The sequence below is a fragment of the Crocodylus siamensis genome, chromosome 1 (genome assembly GCF_052110815.1).
Source record: "Crocodylus siamensis isolate JL-2025a chromosome 1, ASM5211081v1, whole genome shotgun sequence".
In the NCBI taxonomy this organism is placed as follows: Eukaryota; Metazoa; Chordata; order Crocodylia; family Crocodylidae; genus Crocodylus; species Crocodylus siamensis.
The window spans coordinates 207,733,354-207,761,110 of NC_143395.1; the positions used below are offsets into that span (position 1 = coordinate 207,733,354).

General features: G+C 48.2%; 1 protein-coding gene across 1 annotated transcript in view; it reads left to right on the forward strand.

The window, feature by feature from the left end:
* The window catches only part of SPAG17 (sperm associated antigen 17), a 354,514-nt gene that overhangs the window by 299,785 nt on the left and 26,972 nt on the right, over positions 1 to 27,757 (forward strand). Inside the window, exons 36-42 of the mRNA XM_090053742.1 lie at positions 5,767 to 5,880; positions 9,066 to 9,111; positions 13,751 to 13,838; positions 15,011 to 15,064; positions 19,055 to 19,157; positions 20,533 to 20,644; positions 22,243 to 22,350. Of these exons, the coding sequence (XP_089909868.1) occupies positions 5,767 to 5,880; positions 9,066 to 9,111; positions 13,751 to 13,838; positions 15,011 to 15,064; positions 19,055 to 19,157; positions 20,533 to 20,644; positions 22,243 to 22,350 (625 nt within the window). The remainder of the gene's footprint in view (positions 1 to 5,766; positions 5,881 to 9,065; positions 9,112 to 13,750; positions 13,839 to 15,010; positions 15,065 to 19,054; positions 19,158 to 20,532; positions 20,645 to 22,242; positions 22,351 to 27,757) is intronic.

Here is a 27,757-nt window from a genome sequence, read left to right on the forward strand (position 1 = left end):
ACCTTAGGGCCTCACATTATGAGGGGTCTCCAAGCCAAGCCCTGGACCAGAAGTGACTGTGGACCTGCAGAGCTGGGCGGAGAGGCTGTGGCCCCTCCCACAGGGCCCACGGCAGCCGTGGTTGAGGTTTGGGCCCACCCCTCTGCCCAGGGGGTGGAGGTAGTCTTTACTTGTGTTCCGGCCCGAAATTCTGGCATGGGGCTCTGCACGGTGGTCTGCAGTTCACTGGGCCAGCTACTTCCGGTCATATGGGGCTTTTGGCCCGCCCGCAGGCCTACCCACAGATTGTGCCCTGCCAGACACAGGAGCCACCAGTCATCCCTGCCTACGGCCAAGTTATTTGAAGACTTGTGGTGCTCAGGAGAGGTCCCAGAGGACTGGAAGAAGTCCAATGTGGTGCCGCCCATCTTTAAGAGAGAAAAAGAGGACCTGGGAAATTACAGACTAATCAGTTTGACCTCAATCCCTAGTAAAATCCTGGAGAAAATTAATCAAAGAATCCATTACAGACAGGATAACAGAAGGCAGTATTCTGAAGGATAGCCAACATGGCTTTGTTATGGGCAGGTCATGCCAGACCAACCTCATTTCCTTCTATGATCAGGTAATTCTCCATCTGGATGGGGGAAATGGAGGTTGATGTCATATACTTGGACTACAAAAGACTTCTGACCTGGTATCCCATGAAGACCTCATAGTAAAGTTGGGAAAATGCAGCCTCCCTGATGGAACATCTATGCACCAAGGCCCCCCAGGGGAGGACAAGAAATAATGGGCACAAACTGATTGAAGATCGCTTCAGGCTAGACATAAGGAAAAACTTCTTTACAAGTTGAGTGCCAAGGGCTTGGAACAGGTTCCCCCCAGAGGTGGTTCAGTCACCCACCCTGGCAATCTTCAAAAAGCATCTTGATGCCCATCTTGCTGGGGTCATCTGATCCCAGCAGTTTTTCCTGCCCAAGTGCAGGGGGGCTGGACCTAATGTCCAATGTAAAGGTCCCTTCCAGTCCCTAACAATTATGAACTATGAAATATCTGCCTGGCTGCATGCCCTGCCTGTTTGCCTCCCAGTCAGTCTCCATGGAGCCCCAGAGACCCTGGGACAGTGCGGCTCTGCCCTGGCCCCATGCTGTCAGTCTGCTCATTGCACATCCCTGCCCACAGAACCAGGGCTCAGCCCCAGACATGGAGATCCTGGGGTCTCTATAAAGACCAGCTGGGAGCTGCAAGGGCAGGGCAGTCCACTAGGCAGATGCGATGGGGCCACAACCAGGCAGGGATCTCTGTCCAGGGATGGGGATGGGATCTTGGATAGGTGATAGCATGCGATCGGGACTGGGGCTGGAGCCAGGGCCGAGCTGGAATCCTCCCCCAAATTCCTCGCCTGTGGACCCTGCACCCATCACAGGAATGTGTAGACAGCAGATCATGGCTCTGCCCCAGGCCCCAGCCCTGTGCTGTCACCATCCCATGATCCCAGCATCTCCCTGGCCTCACCCACCCCAGTGGTGGGACCGAGGGACCGTTCATGGGCCAAACAAAATCCCTCAGCAGGTCAGATCCAGCCTGTGGGCCATATTTTGCCAACCCTGATTTAGAAAGAAGCAGTGCAATTATTGGCACAGAGGAGATGTTTGCAAAGATATGTTTAATCACAAGGTAGCTCATTCCATGGCAGTTGCCTATAAATTAATATACCATTTCCCTGGGTGTTTCAGGAACAAGTTTCTTAATGATCAGTTTGGAAAAGTGAAGACAGAATACTATAGCAACCAAGTCTTCAAGAATCTTCTCCTCCAGAACTCCATGTGTTAAAAAGTCAGAGAATATGATTATAAATTGTTACTGCAAGCAAAATATTTCTCTTTAGAGAACAGTTCCTTAGATTTCTCTCTTTAGTCATGAGAAGGTAGAGAGAAACTCATTTTGTTAGGGGGCACTTCTCTATTATAGAATAATTTCTTACCCACTTTATCAAAATTAAAGCAAAGACTAGAAAAGGTACCCTCTTCTCTGGTGTGTTTAAAGAGTCATGGAACCAAACTAAAATAGCTGCAGAGCATTCCTAGTTGTATAATTGTTGCATGGAGCCGTCTAACTGGTTGGGGAGGTGAGCATACCCCCTCCCCCTCCCCCGAGTATGGTCCCTGCTTTTCCATCCACCTGAGCTTGTGAGCACAACAGCTCTTTTGACAAAGAGAGCTTCATCCTGCTTTCCTGAGGCTGACAGTGAATGCATCTACATGTGCAATTAATGCAATTTAGACTTACTGTGCAGTAATCTCACCCTAGGAAGGCATCTACACGTGCACCCTGTTGAGCTCAAATTTGCTCCTTATAGGATTAAGCAGATCTAGGCCTGAGGGACCTGAATCTCTTCAGTCTCTGCAAAAGGAGACTGGGGGGGGGGGGAATCATGTGGCTGCCTACAACCTTATCAGGAGCCACCAGCAGGGACTCAGGGAAAGTCTGTTCACCAGGGCCCCCCTTGGAGTCACTAGGAACAATGGCCACAAGCTGAGGGAGGATAGGTTTAGGTTAGATATTAGGAAGAACTACTTCATGGTAAGGGTGGCCCGAGCCTGGAATAGGCTTCCTAGAGAGGTGGTGCTCTCACCTTCCCTGGAGATCTTCAAGAGGAGACGAGATAGTCACCTGGCTGGGGTCTTATGACCCCTGCCACTCCCAGTGCTCCTTCCTGCCCATGGTAGGGGGACAGACTAGATGATCTGTCTAGGTCCCTTCTGACTCATTGATTCTATGATTCCTGCCCTGATATGACCTCCTGCAGCAGCCAGGGGGAGCTGCAGGCTCTGGATACAGCTGTCTTGGTGCAAGGGGTTTCGGGGGGGGGGGGGGCAGCCTCAGCCTGGCAGGGGTATCCAGGGGACAGGTTTACCCTCTTAGGGGTCTCCAGAGGGATAGCCTCAGCAGATTGACAGAGGATGTTCTCACAGGAGCCTATGGCAAGTTCACCATGGATGTTCCCATCCTCCCCCTCCCTCTGGCAGCATGAACAGGGCACCATGTCCACAAAGTGCTCACAGACCACCTCCTCCCTCACCCCCTTAACAGGGCACCTGAGCAGCCCTATTGCAGAGTTGGGGGAGGAGTCCACATGTGGACTTGCAGTCCCAATTCCACAGTGCACCCCCAAGACCACACAGACTAGACAGTTTCCAATCATCAATCTTTATTCTATTCCACCACAACACACTCCCTCCTGCCCTCCCTCCCTGTCATAGGATGGGGTCCTGAAAGATGGCCATGATCTCCCCAAGGCCCCTCTACCATGCCAAGTTGGCCCGACGGGCACCCTCTATTGTCACCTACCATGTCTTTGATTGAATGATTAATAGGGAGGCTGCCTTTAAGTCCCCTTGGACACTGTTCTGATCGATTCTCTGGACACCCGTGGCTTTCCAGACCTCTGGTGCATCCCGCTTCAAAATAGATGTCACAGTGGGTGTTTTGGGACATCCTAGCCTTATGGGCTATGCGTGGCTCCAACCACCTGTCTACCATGCCCCAAGCCTCACAGATGGTACTGATGTTGTCCAGTCTGGGCCTTGTTGTAATTTGGCCCCCTTGTCCTCCTTGGGCTCTCCGCAGCCCCGTCTCACTCTGTGCCTCTCTGGTGCCGGGGTCTGTGCACCCCAAATGCCACACCCTTTCTGGTGCCGGGGTCCCCACACTGCCATGGGCCCCCTATGAGACCTCCTCCTTCCCCTAATAGCTTCACCCAAACCACCAGTCTGATACAACAACAAACAAAATACAAGCCCCTGGGCTGTAACATAAATTCGACCCGCCTGGTTATAACACCAGGGTACTCCATCCCTCAACAGTATCAGAAGCTGTACCTGCAGTCAGGCCTCTCCCCTTTGCTTGCTCTGGGACAGCTCCTGCCCCACTGGTTGCTGGCACAGAACTGCCATCCTGGCCTCAGGCCTGGGGTTTATATATGAGCCAGGCCCTGCCCTTTCTGGTCAGCTGACTGCTGACAGGTGTGGGCCACTAGTTCATTCTGGCTGCCCTGGTAACCAGCAGCTGGGGCTTCCAACTCACTGCTAGGGCTCATCCCCTAGCAGTTTCAGCTCTTTAAAGGAGCAGGGCACCCAACAACACACTCCCTCCCACCCTCCCTCCCCAACAGCAGCCCCCACTCCAAACCCCAACACCCACTACCAATAAAACACCCTATTTCCCATAGAACTATTTACAAAAATGTGGTTGGTGCTGTGCCAGGGGAGGAACAGCTGGCTGGAGGCACCTATGGCATGAAACCTGGGGAGAGGTGCCTGGCACCCAGGCTTCTCATAGCACCACTGTGGGTGTAGACACCACAGTGATGCCAGTGGCCCTGGGGCTTAGCTAGGGGGAGGGCAGATGCTGTCCAGCCTGCTCCCCCTTCTCCTCCATGGGGCTGAACTCAGCAGAGGCCATCTCCAGCTCAGGAGCTACATGGCAGGCAGGTGAGTGGTGCGCAGCAGTCCAGGTGGGTGGCCTGGCTGCTGGGGGACCCAGCTCAGAAGCAGGGGCAGGGTGCCCTGGACCTCTTTCCAGGCCCACTGTGGGGCTTGGCATGGGGCTGTAGGTGGCTGCCAGGCAGTGCTGGAGCCAGGTCCGGGGCCAGGACCAGTGGCTGTGGCAGGTAGCTTCCAGGTGGCATGCAGGGCCAGAGACAAGGGTTGAGTGGCAACCAGCACAAAGGTGTTTGCCAGGGCCAGGATGGTGTCCACTACCTGGTGGTCCTCCTCTGTGGCCTCCACTGCTCAAGCGACCACAGTGGCCTCCTTCTATGCCTCCAACATTTTCTTGAGGTCAATGTGCCACTCTCTGAGGGTGAGGAGCCTGCCTCAAAAGGCACAGTCCTCCTGGTCCCTCTCTCACTCATGTGTAATGGCCTGAGGGGCTGTTGGAACCAGCACATGACCTCCACACAGGAGCCTGTCCCCAGAAAGCAGCCAGTAGAGGCCTGGGGGTTAGGTTGGGGCTCAGCAGTTCTGCTACAACTAGCACATGCCCACCACACCAGCACACAGTGGCCACAGCAGGCATCAGTTGGCCCAGGCCCCAGGGATCAAACCAGGAGTCTATAGGCCAGCCAAGGACTGCTAAAAAGCCATCCCTGCCTCATGGCTGGAGGGACTCCCAGCCATGTCGTTCTGCCTCTGGCAGGAGGCTGGCTCCCTGCTGGTCTGGCTGACTGGGAGCAAATTTACTCCCAGTCAGTGGGCACAAGATGCTGTGTTGCCATAGTAACAAACTACTGTGCCATATCTTGTTGCTACAGCAAAGTTGCATTGCTGGGCATGATCCATAATGGCAACACTACTGCACTGTAGCAATGAATCACAGCTAAAAATAACCATGCAGTGATAGGACTGCACAGTAACACCAGTTTCTGCACAGTCATTTAGTACTTGCTTAAGTAGTCCACTACATTTGTAGACACTCCCAGTGTCTACACATGAACTACTGTGCATTCACTAATGTACAGTAAATCTACTACCTGTAAATGCAGGTAGTAGATTTACTGCACATTAGCCTATTTTACTGTGCAGTAGCTCAGCTCACCTTTATATAGTGACACTTTACTGTGCAGTAGAATAGTCTACTGCACAAGAAAGCATCTTGTGTAGATGTTCCCAGTATAAATTTGCAGAGGCTGTATACACAGTACTTATTGAGAAGTATCCTTTATGTACACATCTGTGAAATAGACAATTGCATCTCACACATCTTTATCCACTGCTCTATTAGAAGTACATAGAAAATATCCTGAAGCAGGAAGATGAGATGCAAGAGATAAGCATTAAAGAACCAAGAAGCCAGGATGAGAAGGTTAATGCAGCTGATCTCCTTAAATTGGTTATGGTAAGAAAAACATCCATTTAATTCTTTCTTTTCAGTGTCATGGTCTCTATATGGTAAAAGCAATATAGCTCTGCCACTGTTAGCATCAACAGTGCTTGATACCTGCAGCATCTCCAAAATACATCAGTATCCCTTATACAAAGGTAGCCCTGCCCCTTGACAGGTGCTGCACCCCTTGGTTACCATCTTGGGACCAGAAGTCCTACCCCTAACCCCTGAACTTTGCCACCAGAAGTGCCTCCCTTGCCCCCAGAGGTATTTCTTGGGGGGGGGGGGGTAGCTGACATCTTGGAACCAGAAAATGAAATAATTGTATAATAGTGAAAAATAAAGTCTTACTCCTGCATATTGTGTATGAAGGGATGTGTGGAGTGTGGTTGGGGTGTGTGTGGTGGGGTGTGGTGGGTGGATATGGGGGTTTGTGAGGGATGTGGGTGTGGAGGGTGTTCAGAAGAGTGTTGGTGTGTCTGGGTGGATGTAGGGATTTGGAGGAACTTGGGAGGTGTGGGGGAGGATATAGGTGTGTGTGGCTGTGGAGTTTGCGGTGTGTTGGGTGTGGGGATTTGGGAGAGGGTGTGGGGCATTGTGGGCAGTGGAGGGTGTGAGATTTGTGAGGGATGGGGGTTATGTGGGGGAGGGTGTGGGTGTATGTATGGCCATTGGAATTTGTGGGGGATATTGGGTGTGGGTGTTTGTGTGGGTGTGGGGTTTGTGGAGGGATATTAGGTATGTGGATGGGTGTGGGGGAGGATGTGGCATGTGGAGGAAGATGTGGGTATGTGTGGGGGGTTTGTGGGGGTGTTAGGTGTGTGTGGGGATGTGAGGAGGGTGTCTGTGTTTGTAGATGTTTGTGAGGGGTGTGGGAGGTGTGCAGGAGGGTGTGGAGTTTGTGAAGGGTGTGGGGGAGGGTGCAGGTATGTGTGGGGGTGGTTTTGGGGGGAGTGTTTGGTGGGTGTGAGGACATGAGGGAAGGTGTTAGTGTAGGGGGAGAGTGCAAGGGAGGATATAGGTCTGTGTAGGGGAGGTGTGGGGGGTGTGGTCCCCCACATGCCCTCACCCACACCTCCCCTCCGGTGCACAGCTCCCGCTTCCGGTGACAGCAGCAGCAGCAAATGGCAGGCCCTCAGGAAACTCATGACCAACATTGGTGGAGCCCCCTGGCAGCACATGGCTCTAACCAAATCTTGAGAGGTAAATGTGCTGGCAAGAAATGGGGCTTCCTGTAGTTAACATGCAGCTCCTGGGACTTGGTCACAGCCACACACCACCAGAAGGGAGCCCCAAGCAATGAAGCCAATCACCTGACCCTGCTCCCTGCTGCCATCTGTAGTCCCAGGACTTGGCTAGGGCAGTATAGAGTGGGTCCAAGCACTCCTGGCTCCATCACACAGGGCTCCCTTGCACTTCCAGTGGAGTGCTGGGAGATGCATGCGGTGACAGGGAGTGGGAAGGCCACCAGCTCCATTGTGCAGGGCTCCCACTGGCAGCACATGAGTCCCGGAAGCTGCATATGAGCCATGGGGAGCCCTATGCAATGGAACCAAGCTGGCCCTGCACTCCTGCAGCACTGCAGTGGTGACAGGAGAAGGAGCTACTGGAGGTTGAGAGAGCCAAACAGTTCCCTGGAGGAGGAGGGGACTGCAGCAGCAGCAGCCACACCCAGAAGCTGTGCATGCTGGCTGGGGCTGGTGCTGAGGGTGGGAGCACAGCACACTGCCTGGGCAGGAGTGGGCAGGGCTCAGCCCCATGCAGAGCACAGCTGGAGCAACTGAGCCAATACAATTCATTGGTGGGCACCTGCCTGTGAGCCGAATGAAATTTCCAGGTGAGTTGGATCTGTATTTTGCCTGCCCCTGTCTTAGAGTTTTGAGTTCATAAATAATACCTACCAAAACTCATAAACCAAAGAATTTGTAATGCATATGTGCAGGAAGTCTAGGTCAAGAATGTTTGCAAGTAGCCTAGTGACACCAGACCTGGGTGGAAATATGAATTATTAGAACAATGTGAAGGAGTGTGGGAAAAGTGCTGGGATGTGAGATTTGAGACAGTGCAACAAAGACAGAGATTTATGGTAAAGAAGCAGAGAGAAGAAGAGGGAAGAGGTTTCAGGAAGCAGTAAGGGAAGGCAAAATTGGGGGGGATACAGAAATGTGGGTGAGTGGTATTAAATATAAAAATTGAGTAGTATAGACATGGTAAATTGAATATTCCTGTTTACTCTACATGAGTGGAGGGGCTCTGTCTCCTCATGGCCAGTCCTGTCATCTCCCAGTCCACTTAGAAACCTCCCTGATCTTGATTCTCCTGCCATGCCTTGCTGGAAAAAATGTGATTTGGGAGGTGTCCTGCCTCTGCTCAAAGCAGAGGCAGAAAGGAATGTGAGGCCAGAGGCAGGTCTCACCATTTGGTAGGACTTCTGATGTCTATTGGCTCCCTGGGTGTGTTCAGCTCCACACAAGAATCCAGCTTGTTCTGAGTCCCCAGTCACTCTGGGCCAGTGGTTCTGGGGCCTCCAAACTCTCTTTATCTCTCTCTCTTTCTCTTACAACCACTTCTGGGCTTCTCCCTTTGAGATGTGCAAATGTATTGCCTAACCCTTTAGGCCAGGGTGGTCAACCTGCAGCTCCAGAGTTACATGCAGCTCTTTAGAAGTTAATATGCGTCTCCTTGCATCTTTGCCCAAGCGCACAGTGACCAGCTTCCAAAGGGACCCAAATGGAAGCTGGTCACTGTGTGCTTGTGCAAAGATTCAAGGAGATGCATATTAACTTCTGAAGAGCTGCATGTGACTCCAGAGCCGCAGGTTGGCCACCTCTGCTTTAGGCCATGGTGCCCAGCTGGGTTCTGCTTGGGTTAGGGCTTCTGTGCCTGGGCCTCTGACCTCATCCAAGGGGAGGATATTACACAAAGTGTTGGAGCACCCTGTTATGAGGCTTCTCATCTCCTCTTATAACCATGTCCAGTCCATTGGCTCTCAGTCCCCATTATTGTTCATGTCATGTTACTATGTACCTGGAAGGTATTCTTTTCCCTGCTTTCCAATTCCAGACATCCTCAAATTTCCCTATTTTCAGGATTAAGTTATCAGGTACTAAGAAACCACCTATTTGGGACTGGAATCTTCCTCAAAGAGTACTGTGGCAGAGAATTTGGGTTCTCAAATAATTTTATTTTCATTGCAGTCTTTCCCTAACTTGGAGAAATCATCCAAAGATCTCAGAACTAGAGGTAATAATTAATTTCTATTTGTTTAATGATTCAGTAATTTTAAAAAAAATCACTTGTAAAGTGATCCTTTTGTCTGGCATTTGCATTCCCCAGATTCTTGCTTGGAGTCTTTTTCTTACACTTGAGATTTTTATCCTGTTTTTTAAATTTGCTAAATCAGAAATAAAATAGTTGGCAACTATTGGGCCAATACTGTCACCCAAATGATTTATGTACTTGAGAATGTCACTATGTATTTTGAATGAAAAGTACTACAGACGTACCACAAATTATTCATAAGCCAACAAGGTCAAGTCAGGAGATCTAAAGCTAAGCACCAAAACTCATATTTAGAGATCTGAAGAAGTAACTTGATTTTTCACATATCATTATCACTTCCAATTCCCACTGACATAAGTGATTCAACACCTCTAAAAATGAGAAGTTAAATTTAGTTGCTAACTTTAGGCATGCCCATATGTGTCATTTTGGCCTGTGTTTTCACATGGATGAAGTCTTTACAGTATATCAACTACTGACACAGCCACATTCATTTTATGCAACCATAAATAGTCCAGCCAAGATTTCTCAACAAATGACTACACATTTATGCTTCTATTTCCATATTTAAACATATACCATATTTACTTGATTCCAATATGAATTTTTCCCCTCATTTCCACATATTCCCACCCCCCAGCTAAATTTTGATCCAGGACAACAGGTTTTGTTTCAATTCCAGCCTGGGCACAGAGCATATCCCTATTCCGTGCCCCAGCTCTTGGGCCCAGTTGAAACTGCTGCCACCAAAGTTGCAGAGGGAGAGGGAGAGGACAGAAATGGGGGAACAGGCATAAGAGGGACAGGCAGCAGGGTGAGCAAATGCAGGGGGATCTGCAGTAGAGGGCAAGGTGTTGGGTGGCAAGGGACAGAGGGCCAGGTGCTTGACACCCCCCACCCAGTGTCTGCCCCACTACCACCTCCCCACTGACTGCCCACTGCAGCCACAGGAGAGTGCACTGTCCCTGGAGGAGGCCCAATGAAAGAAGGGTTTGGGGACAACAGCCCTGAGGGAGGACTGCTGCATACGGCACCCCGGCCTGGGGAACTGGGATGAACAGGAATGGAGGGGCCCAGCAGAGGGGCAGCAGGGGCGGGAGGGAGAGATGACTGACTGCCCCACTGCCTGCCCCCCACTGCCTGTCCCCCACTGCCTGTCCCCCACTTCTCCCCCAATCTGGCCCCAACTGCTTCCTTCACCACTTGCTCCTCCACTATCTATCCCTTCCCACTGTCTGTCTCCTTCCGCTACTTCCCTTGCTTCAGTAGTGAGCGGGATAAATTTAAGATGACCCACCAATAATTAGATTCTATACATAGAAAATTACAATAAATTTATATTTTTCCATATATGGAATCAAATTATTGCACAATCATATTTAATTCAGTCATCTTGGATATGGGTAAATAAGTGGTCTAATTTTAAAAGATGCACCTGGCAGGCCCTTTTATTAAATTAGTAGGAGTTACTTTGTGTATCTTTGATAATCAGAACACTTAGGCCGGAATACATTTCAGAGCACTAACATGCAGCTCCCTGCTGTAGCTCATGGTGCTTCATAGAAAGTGCCATGAGTTAGAGCAACCCCTGTGCCACCCCCTGCCCCGCACCCCGCCACACACATACATACTTAACCTGACAGACATTCAGTGTTGGGTTCGAGGAGATGGGGGATTGAGGCTTTGCAACATTTCTGAGATAAGATGCTCTGTACTGGGGTTGTACACTATCTGGACTCAGATCAGGGGCTGGGCATGCACAGGTGCCCTGGGACCTTGGTACGTCAGCTAGGCAGGTCTGCACCTAGGTAGCATTGACCAAACCTCCTGTCTCTGCTTGCTCCCCTGGAGCAGGTGGGCTGCTGGGTGCTGACCATAGGCAGCCTGCCTTTTCCACCCAGTTTCCATGGCTTCCCACCTGCTGCCATGGCTCCAGATCCCACTGTCCCCACTTTTCCTCCTGAAGGCCAGCCACTGTCCTGTGCTGCTGTCAAGCCCATGCTTCCTGGGCTCAGGGGGTGTGGAACTCTTGGATGACTGGGACGTGGAGCTTGCTGTGCCCCCACCCTCCCCTGTAGGGGGGCCTCTCTGGAGAGGCACCCCAGGGCCAGCACTCCCCAAAGGTGGCACTGTGTCCAATTGTGCTCCTGCTGCACACGTCACAGGCAGTGCCCAAGGAACTGTTTGCATGGACTGAGGGGTGCCCAACCCACTACACCCTGCTACTGATTGCCATGGTGCCCTGGTCACACCTGCACACCTGGCACAGGGTATTTAGCTTTGATGGTGTGGGGGGCAAGCCTGGGCTGCCGCACAGCCTCTGCCACCACCTGGAGGGCTACCTGTGGCTGCATTACACTGAGAAGGACATCTCTGCCAGCTTTGATGTGTTCCTCAGCATATGAGAGGCCTGTGCAAGGTTCCCTCCAAGCTGCACACATGCACGGCCACTCACAATTTAATATCCTGCTGCGTACTAACTTATTAACACCACACACCCACCCAGAGAGGAGCTGGGCTGCAGTGCAGCAAGGCGAGGCGGGGGCTGGGGCTGGGGCTGGCACTAGCTCTGCCAGCACCAGGGAACTGCTCTGCTCCCCATCCCCGAGGCCAGGTGCCTCTCACTCCCAGAGGCAAGGCGGGGGCAGGCACTGGGACTGGGGCTGCCACGGGAACTGCTCCTCTCCCCAACCCCGAGTCTATGTGCCTCCTCACTCCTGGAGCAGGGACATGTGCAGAGCTTGGCTTCCCCGGATCTCAGATTAAATGCTGCAAGCAGCAGTTGCTCAAGGCAGCCAAGAGTGCAACCTGACAGCATGGTCACTCCTCTTCAGACAGCATATTGCTCTCCCAGCAACAGTGTTTACACAGCCCCATGCACCACGGTCGGATTTACTTTGGTTACCTTCAGCAGGGAAAGGTGCGTGGGACAGAGCAGGATGGTGCAGAAGCTGGGTCTGCATTAGAGGAAAAGGAACAGATGCAAGGAATCATTCCTAACCATGATGTAGGTTGGGGGTGCTGGTTACAGCTATGTTGATCTAAGGACATAGGCAGACAAGGTGCTTTGGGTAAATTATATCACATTTACCCAGAGCACTTTGTCTAACCATGACATAAGATTTCTGCATCATGAATGGAGAGTCCCCATTACTGACTCCGGAAAACTGCTCTCTTCCCCACCCCACAGTCTTGTGCTTGGAGGATTATTGCAAAATCCACTGCATGAAGATCCATTACATGAGGATTCTACTCTGTTAGGCTTAGCGTAGTCCAGATCCAGGCTTAGCTAAAGAAGGAGACAGAACTGAAGCTCACGGATTGCTACACCTTAGAGAGAACATTGGGCCCATGCCTGCATAGCTGCAGTGGCACAAGCTGCTCAGTAAAATTTGGCACTTTCTCCCACGAGGGAGTGAAGGCAGGGAAGGATGGGCAGGGAGGAGGGGTGGGGGCTGAGGCATGGGGGACCCTCCCCCCAGCGTGGGGCTTACCACATGGCTGGAGCTGGTATGGCTGACAGTTTCACTCGGTCCCAGATGGCAATGCGGCACCAGGCAATGTTCTTGGACAGCGAAGTGCAGTGTGCAGGCACCTGGGCAGGGACCCTGCCCATGGAGAAGCTGGTACTGCTGGTGGCCAGTGGTGACATGTTACATAGTGATGCTTTACTGCACAGTAGTCTACTGCATAGTGTCTTGTGTAGACATGTCCAGTGAGAGTGAGCCTTAAAATACAACACATAGCTTTTCAAATTTGTATGTGTAAATTATTTTATATATTTCCACATGTCTTATTCAGCCAAGTGCAAAGGTTTTTCAGAACATCTCCTGTTCGTTACATAACTGAATTTTTGTACATATATTATTATATATTGCAAAAGGTGCAAGACTACCATCCTTAATGATGGATTTTATTGTAGCTATATCCTTTTTCCCCCCAGATATCTGAGATTCCTTTATTATCTTTTACCTATTACCTTCAATTGAGGGTGTCCCCATAAAGGAATAAAGGGAGATCTTGTTAAATCAGAAGATGTTAAGGCTTTAATTTTCTTCAGTGAAGAGTTAAGTACAACATTCAATTTCAGAGGTCTGGGTAAACTCTTAAGAAATGAAAATGAATATAATGATCCAAACTTGGAAGCTAACTTTTCTTCCATGCTCAACCTGATAGGTTGTCCCCTGAAATAGTTTCATACATGCAATATTTAAGCACCCTCATATGAAAAACCAGATAATATAAATAGAAGTCTGGAATACCCACTCCACCATGGCACCATGCCCTTTTAAGAGCTTTAAGAGATTTATCCCAATTGAATTTGAGGCTTGATAACTGGCCAAATGACTCAAACAGAGCTAACAGATGTGATAATGAATTACATGGGTTTTTCAACACAAGTAGGATAGCATTTGCATAGAAATTGATTTTATACATTTCCCTTCTGGAATTGTCCCTTTATTTAAGGGATGTATCACCTTCATAACTTCCTGTAATGTGATTTTCTTTTCCAGTTCAACTGCTCCTTTAACTATACTTAACTAGCATATTTAATACTGATTTTATGTAACTTGGAAAATTACCTTCCCTTATGTTGCAGCTCACATAGCAGAGTTATATGAACAGGCAGTGGCCCCTCAGCTCCAAACTTCATCAAAACACAGTGAGAAGAACTGGCAGAAATTGAGGTAAGAATCCAGTGAGACTTCCTCTTAACTTGAGTCATAGGCTGAGGAGGAGCGGAACTGGGAGAGGGTGTGCTGTGGTGGTTAACACAGGGGAGTAGAAAGTAGGACTTTTCATAGCATAGTCCTAACATTCCTTATGACAACTTCGTCCAGACTTTGACTCCCTTATCAGTGCCTAACTAGAAATGCTGCTGCCACTGCCAAACAGATGGTTTTAACTTTAGGTAAAGCAGGAATCAAAGGCGGGGGAGTGCAAGTGCACTAATGCACCTCCACCCCTGGATCCACCCCTGACTCTGTCTGCAACTGTTTCCTAATCTAAAATGGAGCTATTAACACTTTTTCTGTCTCTCAGGCATAGTGGAATTAAACTGTTTGTGAAGGTTCTGAAGAGTCTTTGATAAACAATGCTATAAAAATGCCAACTGTGGTTGATCATCAAAACCCATGCCAGATGTGCGGTAAAGGCACAATGAGATCTGATGCACACATGCATGGCAGGAGGCATAACTGTGGGATTGAATGTCAGATCCCACTGCACCTTCTTGCTGGTGTAGGGGGAGCCTGGGATTATGATCTGGCAAGTAGCAAGCTCCCATGGCTGGGAGCCCCCTCAGTTGATGGGTGTTTCAGCCACAGGGGTGTACCATAGGTCCCTGAGGCTGGGACCCCATAGCTGAAGGGGTGCACCATGCACACAGGCAGCTGGGAGCCCCATCAAGTAATCTGGGCTCTCAGCCACAGGGCACACCATGAGTTCCCAAACTAGGAGCCCCAACAGTTGACAAGACTCCCAGGCATAAGGGCATGCCTGGCCACATGTTCAATTAACAGCATGATAGGAATCAGCCACAAAGTTATTACACAATTTTTGTAGCTTATTCCTTGTGTTATGATGCTATTAATTGCTTAATGTGTGGCCAAGCTACAACACGAGGCATGAGAAATTGTTTAATCACCTCTTGAAGTATAACATACAGCAGGGCCCCAAGTGTGACAAAACATGCAAGTAATCAATGCAGATGAGAAGCCACTAGACACACAAGTATAGCATGCTTTAATAAAACAATACTTTTTTCCACTAGTTATTGTGTAAGTTGTGCATATTTAACAAAATACTATGTTCCATCTCTCAGTTTCATTTGCTTTTGTTTTATTTCCTACTCATATAGCAAAGAAGAATTACCCCAAGTATCTCAATGGCAGAAAAAAATAGAGCAGCACAGGTAATGGCATTAATGATAGGGCAGAAAGCTAGACCCTGATCCAAAACCCAACTAAGTCAATGGAAAAACTCTTACTGCTTTAGGGTCAGGTCCTGAGGGCTGGTTCAGTAGCCAACCATACTGTTGGAGTATTATGTCTTAAGGAAATACTTAGTGAATAGGTGGATTGCTTATCTAATCCTTTCGGATCAAAGAATAGGAGCAGAAGCAGTGTTTCTACTGCTTAGGGTTAGGCATAAGAAGGGCTCACTGCACCATAACAAACTAATATAATTTGTGTCAGTATTTTTAAAGTCTGGTGCCCAATTTTAGGATTTTAGAGCCACATCAAGGCTCCTAAGTGGTATGATTCTTCAGAAGCAATACACATTTTTTTCTCCTGAATGGAAATCAGGGCAGTTTAGTGCTAAGTTTGAACATTTTGGCCCTGAATTTCCCTATACCTCAGTTTTCCCATTTGTAAAATATTCAGGTTCTTCCCACAAGGATTGTGAAACACTTTTAATTAATGTCAATAAACACCTGAAGATCATCAGAGTAAAGATACTCTGCAAGGAGAAAGTATTATATTCTTTACATCAGCAAGAAGTATAGGTGAGGTTAAAACTCAGCTTTTATTCTAATACTGCTCTTTCATTTGGTCTTTTATTTCCCTTTATTGAACTCTGATGAAAGATCAATATTATTGAAAGTATGAGCAAAGTCTGTCCAACTACTTTGAAACTGTACAAGTGGAAAAAATATACTTTTCACAATTTAAAATATATTTAGAAGGATTTTTGTTCAAGGATAGCTCAGAAGTGACTGAACCTCAACTTACAAACATATGTGAGTCCCCAAAAGATTGAAAAGACTGTTTTTGCATGATCAGTGAGAATTTGGTAATAACTTTATTTTAAAGCTATTATGTCACTGTTCTGTAGAGACACAACTCCAGATCATGGCATTGTGGAACTCCAGGGTATCATTGTTACGTTTCATTTATTCACAATGTTGCATACAAAATCACTGAAAAATCCCATAGCTCCAAAGGGAAGATTTTTATTAATTTGATGGAAAGTGTACTTTATGGTGGTGCACAAAATATGACCATCTAAATCCAAAGACTTTTTAAAAAATCTATAACAAATGAATATCAAGTTTGGAAAGCTAAAATATGAGCTAAAATCACGGAGTGAAGGTTGTTTGAGGTGCATATATTTGCCCACAGTGATCAAAAATAATGTGTAAGATTGCTATTTAAACTTTTGTTGTTTGCCCTAATGAAGTGACGAGTGTGCAGTGTGGATAAAATAATCTTGTGCTGAGAAGCTTTTGCTTTTGCTGTCTTTTTTTGGTGAAAGACCGAATAGTAATTGAACCATGGTCTCTTGCTTGGTGAAGGGAGTAAGCTAATATTCTTGACTTTTAACTGAAGTGTTTGAAATCATAGAAAATTTCAATTTCAGATTGAAATTAGATTGGTTTAGTGCCATATTGACACCAACATTTTACATTGTAATATATACTATATAAAGAACAACTTAAAATGGCTATATTAATGTATGTGTTATCTAAAAATTTCCCTGCAATTCAGTTTCTTTTAGACAATATCAAAACTCTCACTGACATTAAAATTATGACAATTTCACACCTGGTTATCTATTCATGATCAGGAGTATCTCCCTTGAATTGTAGTGGTGTAAAACTAGTTAAAGTGGGTGAAAAATTAGGCCTAAAATATACTTTGAGACTCTATTAGTTTAATAATGATTAAGAAAGCACCCTGCTAAACCTTCTCATATCCAAGTATTCAGATGGATCTGTCTGGATGTCTGGAGAGATGAAGTCTTTCTGTGCTGACAAAAAAAAAAAGATCTTAAAGTATTTAAGATGACCATCTTTAGATGGCAAGAACTATTAATTTAGGAAGTGGATAGGCACTACCGTGGGGTGAGGACAAAATGCAGCCTGTGGGTAGATCTGCCCTACCAATAGAATCTATTTGGCCTGTGGGATGTCCCTCAGCCCTGCCTGACCCAGGCACAGGTGACAGCCTGGCCCATGGCACATGTGGCTGGGCCCTCTGCCCCCAGGTATGCAGCAGGGTGGCGGCAGTGTGGCAGCCAGATTCAGCTTCCCTGCAGTCCTTGTGGCAGGGCTCACTCTGCCCAACTGCCACTGCCTGTGTCTCTGCCACCAGAGCCGGCCTTGCTTCCTCGCCACCCCAGCCCTTCTGCCCCACACCCACCACTGGGAGCACCAGATGGAGAAGGAAGATAGGTGGGGTCTCCATGGACAGGCAGGTTGCGCTCAGTTGGGTGGATGAGATGCGGCCATGGGTGCTCCAGCAGTGGCGTCCGGGGGTAGGACAAGTAGGTGGGGGCTAGGATTGTGGGGTGGTGACAGCATGGGGCCAGGCCCTGGGGCCTGAGGCAGAACCATGATCTGCTCCCTGCATGCCCCTGCCCACAGATTGACACCTGTCACAGGGACATGCAGGAAGTGGACTATGACTCTGCCCTGGGCCGAGGTCCTGTGCTGTCACCACCGTGTGATCCCAGCCCTGTCTGCTCATCCCACTCCCACACCCTGCTCCCTGCCCACCCATGACCTCATCCCATCTGCCTAGCTGAGCATACCCTGCTTGCAGGGGTCCCATGGAGACCCCACCCACCCACTCTGCCTTCAGTGATGGGTGAGGGGTGGATGGGCCTGGGACTGAATTAAATCAGTTGCCCCCTCCCCACTGCACTGGGTCAGTACAGCTCCCCAGTACTCATTATGTGGCCCTCTATTCCAAATAATTACCCACCCCTGCACTACCTTCAAGTCTCAGAGCAAATTCAACAAGATCTGCCTCTCTTATCAGGGCTGAAAGATTTAGAGCAAATTTTGAGATCTATAGAGCAGTCACCTCACAATGTATTTTGATCAGAATCTGATGAAGACACAATCTTTGAATGCCAGTTCTTTCAGTCTACCATTCTTCCTTGGTCTTCCCCCACCTTTCATTTTGCTTTTTTCTACTTCTTTTTTGTGGTTGGAGCCTGTGTGCTGTTTCTGATCAGTCAGCCCTAGACTTGAGGATTTATTTTGTGCATATGAAAGGACCATTTTCATTTACTGCAGATACATTTTCTCCTCTAAACTGGGCTTTTTTTCCACTCTGAAACAGTAGATATTTATACTTTTCTTCAGTTTAAAGCTTTGTAAGTGTTTCTGTTGGCACTGTGATGCAGTTCTGGAGCTCATGTAAGGGAAACTGTTTCTGTCTGGTTCTGAGTTGTTAATCCATCAATCATTCTCCAGACTAGGCTATTCCTTGGTTATGAGAGAACATATTTGCTGTAAGTTTAAACTATTTATTTTTAAGGACATGGGAACTTTTGCAATTGTGAGAATACTTAAATAGGCAAAGGCAAAACATCAGACCCTATTACATTGACCATAAGGAAATCTGGGATGCTGCCCCACCCTTCCCCCTTTCCCTAGCCCTGCTTTCCCAAGCTAGAGACACTGCTGCAAGCAGAAGCAGGTGCAGGGCAGCATGGTGTGCCAGGCAGGCTGCAGTGCCATACAACTCCATGCCACTCTGCCTTCCTGCCAGGCTGTGCCCTGCACCCTTGCATTTCCCAGGTGCTCATTTTACTTCTCACCAGCCAGCTAGGACCCACCTCTGAAATCAGGGACTGTCCCAGCTAAACTGGCACGTATGGTCACCTTAGCCACTATACATAAAAATTTCAAATTGCTACCTAGATCCCAGATCTGTAGCATAGGAATCAGTAACTGATCCCTCTGCTTCTCATAGTTCGGTAACATGACCAAATTCCCAGTGATTTATAAGACTACCATTAGATATGGTTAGCAAGAAAAAGTCTTTAGCAAGTTGTTCTTGTTACTTCCATTGGTAGAAAGCCTGGACATGTAATTAAAAAGCAAAATGGGACTACAACTGTATTATTTTCTTTTTTCTTTTCCTTGCCATAAACGTGAATACTTTACTAGGAAGGAACTTGAAGAAGGAAAGTACTGTCTAATGGCAATAAGAAATAAAATAATTTCACCCTATTTTGAATCTGAACTTGGCAGAGAATTTCTTCTGAAACAGGTAATGGAGTTCAAAGAAACTGAATGAAATTGTGTTCGTATCAAGAATGTCTAAGTCAGTCATGGCATGCCACAAGATAAGCTTTCCTCCACATCTTCCGAAGTGCCCCTTTTTGCTGCCCCCAGTAGGTATACTTGATAGAGTTTACTAACCTAAGTACCACACTGAGTCAGACCAATGGTTCATCTAGCCCAGTATCCTTTCTCTGACAGTGGCAGTATCAGACACTTTAGAGGGAGATGTTATAAACAGTTTGTGCCCTGGAAAGAAGGCAGGGGAGCTTAAGCCTCCAGCTGCACAGAGTGAGTGGAGGCAAGACATGCTACAAGAGATATGTCACCACTAAGAGCCAAATTAGCCCTTTCCTGTCCCCATAAACACTGCAATTTTATATGGCAGGAAAGAATCCACATCCCTGAATTTGGCAGCAGGACCAGGGAAGGTTTAACCTGGCTCTTGTTAGGGACACCTGACACCTCTTACCGTATCTTACCTCCATTCTGCTCCATGCAGCCAGAGGCTTAAGTGGCCCATCAGCTCCATTCTAGCCTCGCCCTTTACAGATGAATAATGAATAGGGTTTTCACCCTGAGCAATCTGGGGCAGAGAAGTGCGGCTGAGTGCTGGAAGAGCAGAAGTTCTGAGACTGGGGGGTAAACAGGGGGCGGCCTGATTCAGGAATCTTACCTACCCCAGGAACTCAAAAATAGTCCCTGGTAGCAACCATTGCCACTGCCACCACTGTTGTTGTCACTGCCACCACCATCACTACAGTGTGGTCTGGCTGCTCTGACTGTAATTCTTATAGCAGTACCATGGTTTCCATGCACCAAACTGTGGCTGCAAGAGCAATGCTTTTGCTTCTGGGGCATGGACTCTGTGAAAGTGAGGGATGATTTTGGTGCCATCCTAAGTCAGTCTTGTGGGGCTGGTGCCTCGCTTGCTCACCCCTAGTTTAACACTACTGTCCCTTTACTGAGCACCTATGCCACATCCCATGTGCCATACACATGGCAGCTGTTGCTGCTCCTTGTGGTCATCCCTGGTATAAGTCCTACAAAACATCTTATGAAGGTGTTGTAGAAAACAGTTATGGGTATGTGGACATGGTTAGCATTAACAGGTGCATGCATGTGTCCAGTAATGAATGCACCTTTAAGTAGAATAGTCCTGCTTGGTAAGTGGGCTAAATTGCTTGGTTATAATTTTATAGACAGAAATGTATTCTAGAATCAGAGATAGAATAGTAACTAATACTGTACAGATTCATTGTTGCCAGTTTAGTTCTGATTATTTGTTTCTTTTATGCCTTTTTTGTTGGCAAGACATGCGTCTGGTTAGGAAACCTGAGCACTTATGTCATTTTTCTTTATAGTTTCCTGATTTGGAATCACTCTCTAAAGAACTTCCTCCATTTCCGAAGAAAGAGAGAAAGGAGTCCTCTTTAGAGACAATCTCCATTAGCAGTAATTTTGAGTTCAGTGCAGGTAAGGTTTCAACACGGAGCAGGTCTCCATTGACTTGTTCATCTTGCATTTGACTACAATATTGTGCCTTGAGGCTGTTATAGAATAGGAGTTTGCCTGCATTGCAAGCCTTCTGATGGCAAACAGCAGTGTCTAGACAGAAGTCATTAGGTCCTGTCCACATCCATGTGGCTTTTGGCAGGTGCACATCTTTCAGAGATTCATGATTCTGCTACAGCAAGTGTGCAGCAGGGCCAGCATTGTACCCTGGGAGGCACCAGAAGAAAGTGCAACTGTGTCTGCATGTAGTGGCAGAAGGCTTATCTCTCATTCAGAGAGCTGGCGTGGTTCTGTCAGTAGAAAAAAATACTCTATTGCCACAGAAGAGCTAGAACTTGGGGGACACAGTTTTGCCAGCAAAACTTGAGTTTGCAGCAGAATTATGTAGTGAAGTCCTGAGGTCTCCATTGGCTTCTGACAGTGCATAGCTGAATGAGTTGAGTTATCTATTAAGAGTGGTGGATGTTACAATTAACAACCACTCTTCATACCAATAAGAGTGGTGGATGTTCCAAATAAGTGGATATTACAAATAGTGCTTCCAGGATGTTCAGTTCTAAGTTTCATTATTTGACCCTGTATCACTAGCATCAGCTTGATATGTGAACTGCTTTGGAATATTTTAAAACCTCTGCGAGGTAAAGCAGCCTATGCAGGAAAATGCACTGGAAGAAACTGTGGCTGCAAAGGCAAAAGTTTAGGGGTTTTCAGATTAACTGAGAATATGGGTATAGCCGGAGCAGCCAAAGCAGGATCCATGAGAACAAAAGGTGACCAAGAATAGATAATCAGGCAGTGAAGGCTGTAAAAGCACAGGGTGAAAGTTTGGAATGAGCTAAGAGAGAGGCTAGATCCTAAAGTGAAGCAGAAGAAAGGGGTCAGGGGGAGGCACTTGGAAAAATGGTGGTAAGGAAAGGGTGGATAGGAAATGTGAGTGGGATTGGGGCAAGGCAGCTTAGAGGACAGGGAGACAGCACTGAGGAGAATGGAGGGCATCAGGGAACAGAGGATGGGTAGGCTTTGGAAAAGTCATCTTCAATAAGCAGTTTGCAGCACTGGCAGGAATACTTTGATTCTTAGTTTAGACAGCAGCCCTAACAAGCTATTGAAGATGTTCATCAAGATGAAAGGTATTTCATTGGAGTATTCATGACTCGGCAGTGCATCACACCAGCAAAACAATCTCCCATGGAGTCCTAACAGGGCTCTGAGGATTCCCATATGTCTCCATGTTCTAGTGCACTCCAGTTTCTCATATTGGAGATAGCAAGAGAACGGGATTAGATTATCCAGTATATCCCCAGGAAGCATCCCAAGACATCCTGGTAATGGTTCACCACCAAGCTGCCAGTACAGGATTTCCACTCTCAGCTGCCCCAGAAGCCAGCTGTTTGCGGCTATATCCACACAGCACACATTGCAAGGCCCGGACTACAGAGAGAGTGAACAAGTTTCCCAAATTAAGAGGTCCAATACTTGGTCTTTCTGTTGTGTCTATAGAAATGTTGAGTGTTGGCTTAACCAATTGCTTGTCCGTATAACTATCATTTGTTCTGCAGTATCAAAAGAGATACATGCCACAGCCAGTGACTTTTCATCCTCACTCAATCCTTTGTCAGACAGTTCTTCAGAATGGGTTCAAGTTTCCTGCAGCCATTCTATAGCAGGTAAAGGACTATTCCAGTATGTTGTCCAAGGCAAAAGAAAGTCAGTTTCAGTATCATACCTGGCAAAATGTCCATGATGGTAATTTAAAACTAATTATTCAGTTCATCAGTCTCCACACAGATTCAGCTGTAGGGCTCATGGAGGGAGGGCCAAACATGTGACGGAACTGTTTACTGCAAATAAAAACTTCAAGAAAAATAGTAAAAAGGATTTGCCCCTATGTTATGGCCTTAGCAAGATGCTGTATCAACACAGGAGTTAGGAGAGCTTTGGAATAAGGTATGAAACACTTCTCACAACACACATTTTGCCCAAAGTAATGTGCTGTGTTCTACAAGGCCACTCCCCCAGCACAAACCTGATTTGGGGATTTTTGTGGGGGAGGACCAGCAGTGACAATGGTTTTGGAGGCAAAAGGAGGTGAGCCCTCAGTACATAACAAACAGTACATGTATTCCAAATAGTGGTGCTGCGATAAATCAGACAAATTGGAGAGAAGCCTGTGTTGCTCTGGGGACTTCACTAACTTCTGCAACTATTCTGCCAAAAGCAGATTTCTACTCCTATAATAGCATCAGTATTAAGGGTTTGGTAGTATTGCTTTGTTTTGGGGGGAAAATGTGAATCCTTAACCAGTAGACCCCTATTGGGAAACCTTTGCAGTATAAACTCATCAAATAGGTACAGTCTTTCTTCCAGTAACCCTGTTGCTGAAACAGGTTTGAGCCTATCCAGTAACCAACGGAGGGGTGTTTCAGATAATGTAGTACAGTTAACCAATGTTTATCAAACATCTCTGTTCTTGTCTTCCCAGGGTAGATGAACAGGTACTGTTTTAAATAAAGAAAAAGCAAAGCATTTTATTAAAAGTGATGTGGCTAAAAGCCTGTCATTTGTCGCATTTATTCTCCCATTTGTTTCAAAGTTTCCCCTCACTATTATCAGTTACCATACATGGAATATTCACTGCCAGTTGACTCTAAGGCCCCCTTCTGCATGTGCAGGTAAAGGTGCAATAGGACCTAAAATGCAGTTCACACAGTCACACTTCCCGCCATGTGACACATGAATGGGAGGAGGCATAATTGTGGGATCCAGCATAAGATCCTATCATGTTTTATGGCCAGTACAGAGAGAGCCCGGGATCATCATTCCATTCCCTGTGCTGGCAAATAGGGGAATCACAGTCCTGGCTGCACCCCACATGGCAGCTATGGAACTGTGAACTCCCAGCTGCTGGGAGCATGGTAGGCACCTTGTAGCTGGGAGATCAAGCTGCTACAAACTCCCAGCCACGGGGTGCATGGAAGCACCCCACAATTGGGAGATTGCAGCTATTGTCATCTCCCAGCTCTGATTCATGAAACCTCCTGCAACTAGGAGATCACAGCTGTTGCAGTCTCCCAGTCACAGAAGCACATCACAGATCCCTGGGGCTGCAAGATGACAGCTCAGCCCCACAGCTGCTAGGACGCAAAGTAATGCAACCAAAGTTCCCTCTAAGGTGTAGCGAAAAGTGAGCGTACTGCTTCAGTTCTGCCTCCTCATTTTGCTAAGCCTGGATCCGGACTACACTAAGCCTAATAGACTAGAATCCTTATGTAATGGATCCTCATGCAATGGATTTTGCAATAATCCTCCAAGCACAAGACTGGGGGGTGGGGAAGAGAGCAGTTTTCCGGAGTCAGTAATGGGGACTCCCCATTCATGATGCAGAAATCTTATGTCATGGTTAGACAAAGTGCTCTGGGTAAATGTGATATAATTTACCCAAAGCACCTTGTCTGCCTATGTCCTTAGACCAACATAGCTTTAACCAGCACCCCCAACCTACATCATGGTTAGGAACAATTCCTTGCACCTGCTCCTTTTCCTCTAATGCAGACCCAGCTTCTGCACTATTCTGATTTCATAGATTTTCATAGATTTCATAGACATTAGGGCTGGAAGGGACCTCGGGAGATCATCGAGTCCAGCCCCCTGCCCAAAGGGCAGGAAGTCAGCTGGGATCATAGGATCCCAGCAAGATAAGCATCCAATTTACTCTTGAAGGTGTTTAATGTAGGTGCTTGAACCACCTCCGCTGGCAGACTGTTCCAGACCTTGGGGGTTCAGACAGTAAAGAAATTCTTCCTTATGTCCAGCCTGAAACGGTCTTGCACGAGTTTGTGACTGTTCGACCTCGTCATCCCTTGGGGCGCTCTGGTGAACAAACGTTCCCCCAGATCCTGGTGGTCACCCCTGATAAACTTATAGGTGGCCATCAGATCACCTCTGAGCCTGCGCTTTTCCAGGCTAAAGAGTCCCATGGCTTTCAGCCTGTCATCGTAAGATCTGTTTTCCTGATCTCTGATCGTGCGCGTGGCTCTCCTCTGGACTCTCTCAAGCTTCTCCACATCCTTTTTGAATTGTGGAGCCCAAAACTGGACGCAGTACTCCAGCTGCGGCCTCACCAAGGCCAAGTACAAGGGGAGAATGACGTCCCGGGATTTGCTCGAGAAGCATCTAAGGATGCACGCCAGCATTTTGGTCGCTTTACTAGCCGCAGCATCGCATTGCAGGCTTATGTTCATCTTGTGGTCAATGATGACCCCCAAGTCTTTTTCTTCTGTAGTGCTAACCAACGTAGCACTGCCGAGCCTATAAGGGTGCTGCAGGTTTTTCCTCCCAAGTTGGAGAACCTTGCATTTTTCAGTGTTAAACACCATGAGGTTCTCGTCTCCCCTTTTGCTGAGCTTGTCCAGGTCAGCCTGGATCACCCGCCTATCTTCTGGCGTGGATGCTTTGCCCCAAAGTTTGGTGTCATCGGCGAACTTGGCCAGTCCACTCCTGACTCCAGTGTCCACATCGTTAATGAAGATGTTGAACAGTATGGGTCCCAGGACAGAGCCTTGAGGGACCCCACTGGTCACAGGGCACCATGATGAGTGACTGCCATCAATCACAACCCTCTGGGTCCGACCACGAAGCCAATTTCCCAGCCAGCGGATCGTGGTGGAGCCAAAGCCACAACTGGCCAATTTGGCCAAGAGGTGATCATGGGATACCAGATCAAAAGCTTTTTTGAAGTCAAGATATATGACATCAATGTCTTCTCCCTTGTCCAGGTGATAGGTCACCTGGTCATAGAAGGAAATGAGATTGGTCAAACAAGACCTACCCGCAACAAACCCGTGCTGTCCCTTAGAATGTTAGCCTGGGCCAGTCCCTCAAGGATGGCCTCCTTAATAAACTTTTCTAACATCTTCCCCAGGATAGAAGTCAGGCTAATGGGCCTGTAGTTAGCCGGATCCTCTCTCCTCCCTTTCTTGAAGATCGGCACCACATTGGCCTTCTTCCAGTCTTCTGGCACTACACCAGAGCACCAGGAGTTTTCAAAGATCCGTGCCAGGGGCTGGGCTATGATGCTCGCCAGCTCCTTGAGTACCCTGGAGTGCAGATTGTCAGGGCCGGCTGACTTGAAGGTATCCAGCTTCTCAAGGTGTTCCTTCACGAGGTCAGCATTGATGGAGGGTAGGGGATCCCCATCACCCGGACCTCCCTGTCCCATAGCAGGCATGGGTGTCCCATGGGACTGATGAAAGACTGACACAAAGTACCTATTTAATAGGTTGGCTTTTTCCTGGGCGTCAGTTGTCAGTTGCCCCATCTGGTTTAGCAGGGGTCCAACATTGCCCTTGCTTTTCCTCCGGCTCCCCACATATCTGAAAAAGGACTTTTTGTTGTCCTTGATGCCTAAAGCTCGTTGGAGTTCAGTTGCAGCCTTGGCTTTCCTGGTTTGGTCCCTGCAGGACCGGACCAGCGTGGAGTAATCCTCCTTGGAGGTGAATCCCATCCTCCATCCTTTGTAGGCTTTCCTTTTTAGCCGTAGGAGGTCCGCTAGGTCCCTGGAGAGCCAGGAGGGCTGCTGTGCCTTCTTGCTGCCTTTCCTCCATGTTGGAATAGATTTAGCTTGTGCATTGAGGATCGCTTCCTTGAGAAGCAACCGCTGTTCTTGAAGTCCCATCTCTCTGGGGTCACGGTCCCTAAGGGCCTGACCGACAAGCCTCTTGAGCTTGTCAAAGTCGGCTTTTCTGAAGTCAAGGACTTCTGTGTTGCTGACTGACTTGCCAGCTTTACGGTGGATGGTGAAGGTGATCAGCTTGTGGTCGCTGTCACCCAACTTCCCATCAATCACTAGGTCGCCGATTAGGTCGTCCCCCGTAGCCAGTACCAGGTCGAGCAGCGCTTTGCCTCTCATTGGCCCATAGACTTCTTGAGTCAGGCAGAGGTCATCCACGCACGAGAGAAAGCTTTGCGCTTGCTCAGATTTAGCTGAGTGATCTTCCCACGAGATGTCTGGGTAATTGAAGTCACCCATGACAACCAAAGTCCTGGAGCAAGCAGCCTCAGTCAGTTCCCGGGCGAACTCCTGGTCAAGCTGGGGACTTTGAGTGGGAGGTCTGTAGTAGACTTCCACCGTTGTGTCCCCTGTGCCGAATTCCCCACGAATTTTTACCCAGAGGGTCTCTAGCTGTCCATGCCGGTTGCCAACATCAGCTTGCAGGGACATGTAGCTTTCCTTCACATAGAGAGCTACACCCCCACCCCTTTTGTCAACACGATCCCTCCTGTATAGGGTATAGCCCTCTATACCCGTGGTCCAGTCATGGGTGGAGTCCCACCAGGTCTCCGTTATCCCAATGACATCATATTTCTTTGCACTGAGCAGGAGGATGAGCTCATCCTGCTTGTTGCCCAGGCTCCTGGCATTAGTGTACAGGCAGGCAAGTGTGCCCTTGGGGGCTCTTGTCTTGCCCACAGATTGTGCCAGGGCTGGGGCAGGGGTGAGCTCCCTTAAGTGCCCCCTTAAGTGCCTTGGTCCACTGGCTTTGCAAGGGCCGTTCAGCGGGCCAGCAGGGGCAGTAGTCCCCCCATCCCCCAGCAGGCTTAGTTTAAAGCCCGGTGGAGTAGGTCAGCCAGCCTGGCTGAGAAGAGCCTCCTCCCCAGGGGGGAGAGGTGGAGGCCATCTCTTCCCAGCAGCTCGCTGCCTCTCTCTCCAAAGAGCGGGCTGTGGTCATGGAAGCCAAAGCCTTCCCGATAACACCAGCGCCACAGTCTTTGGTTCACCGCGTGGATTCTCCTCTCCCTCCTCAGCCCATAGCCCGAGACTGGGAGGATCGACGAAAACACCACCTGAGCTCCCAGACCCCTAAGCCCCACTCCCAACTCTGCTCTGCCTCACACACTTTTCCCTGCTGCAGGTGACCAAAGTAAATCTGACCGTGGTGCATCTGGAGAGAGGGATGGCCTCCACCTCTCTCCACTGGGAAGGAGGCTCTTCTTAGCCAGACCGGCTGACCTGTTCCATCGGGCTTTAAACTAAGCCTGCCAGGGGGTTTGGGGAGGCCTATTGCCACTCCTGGC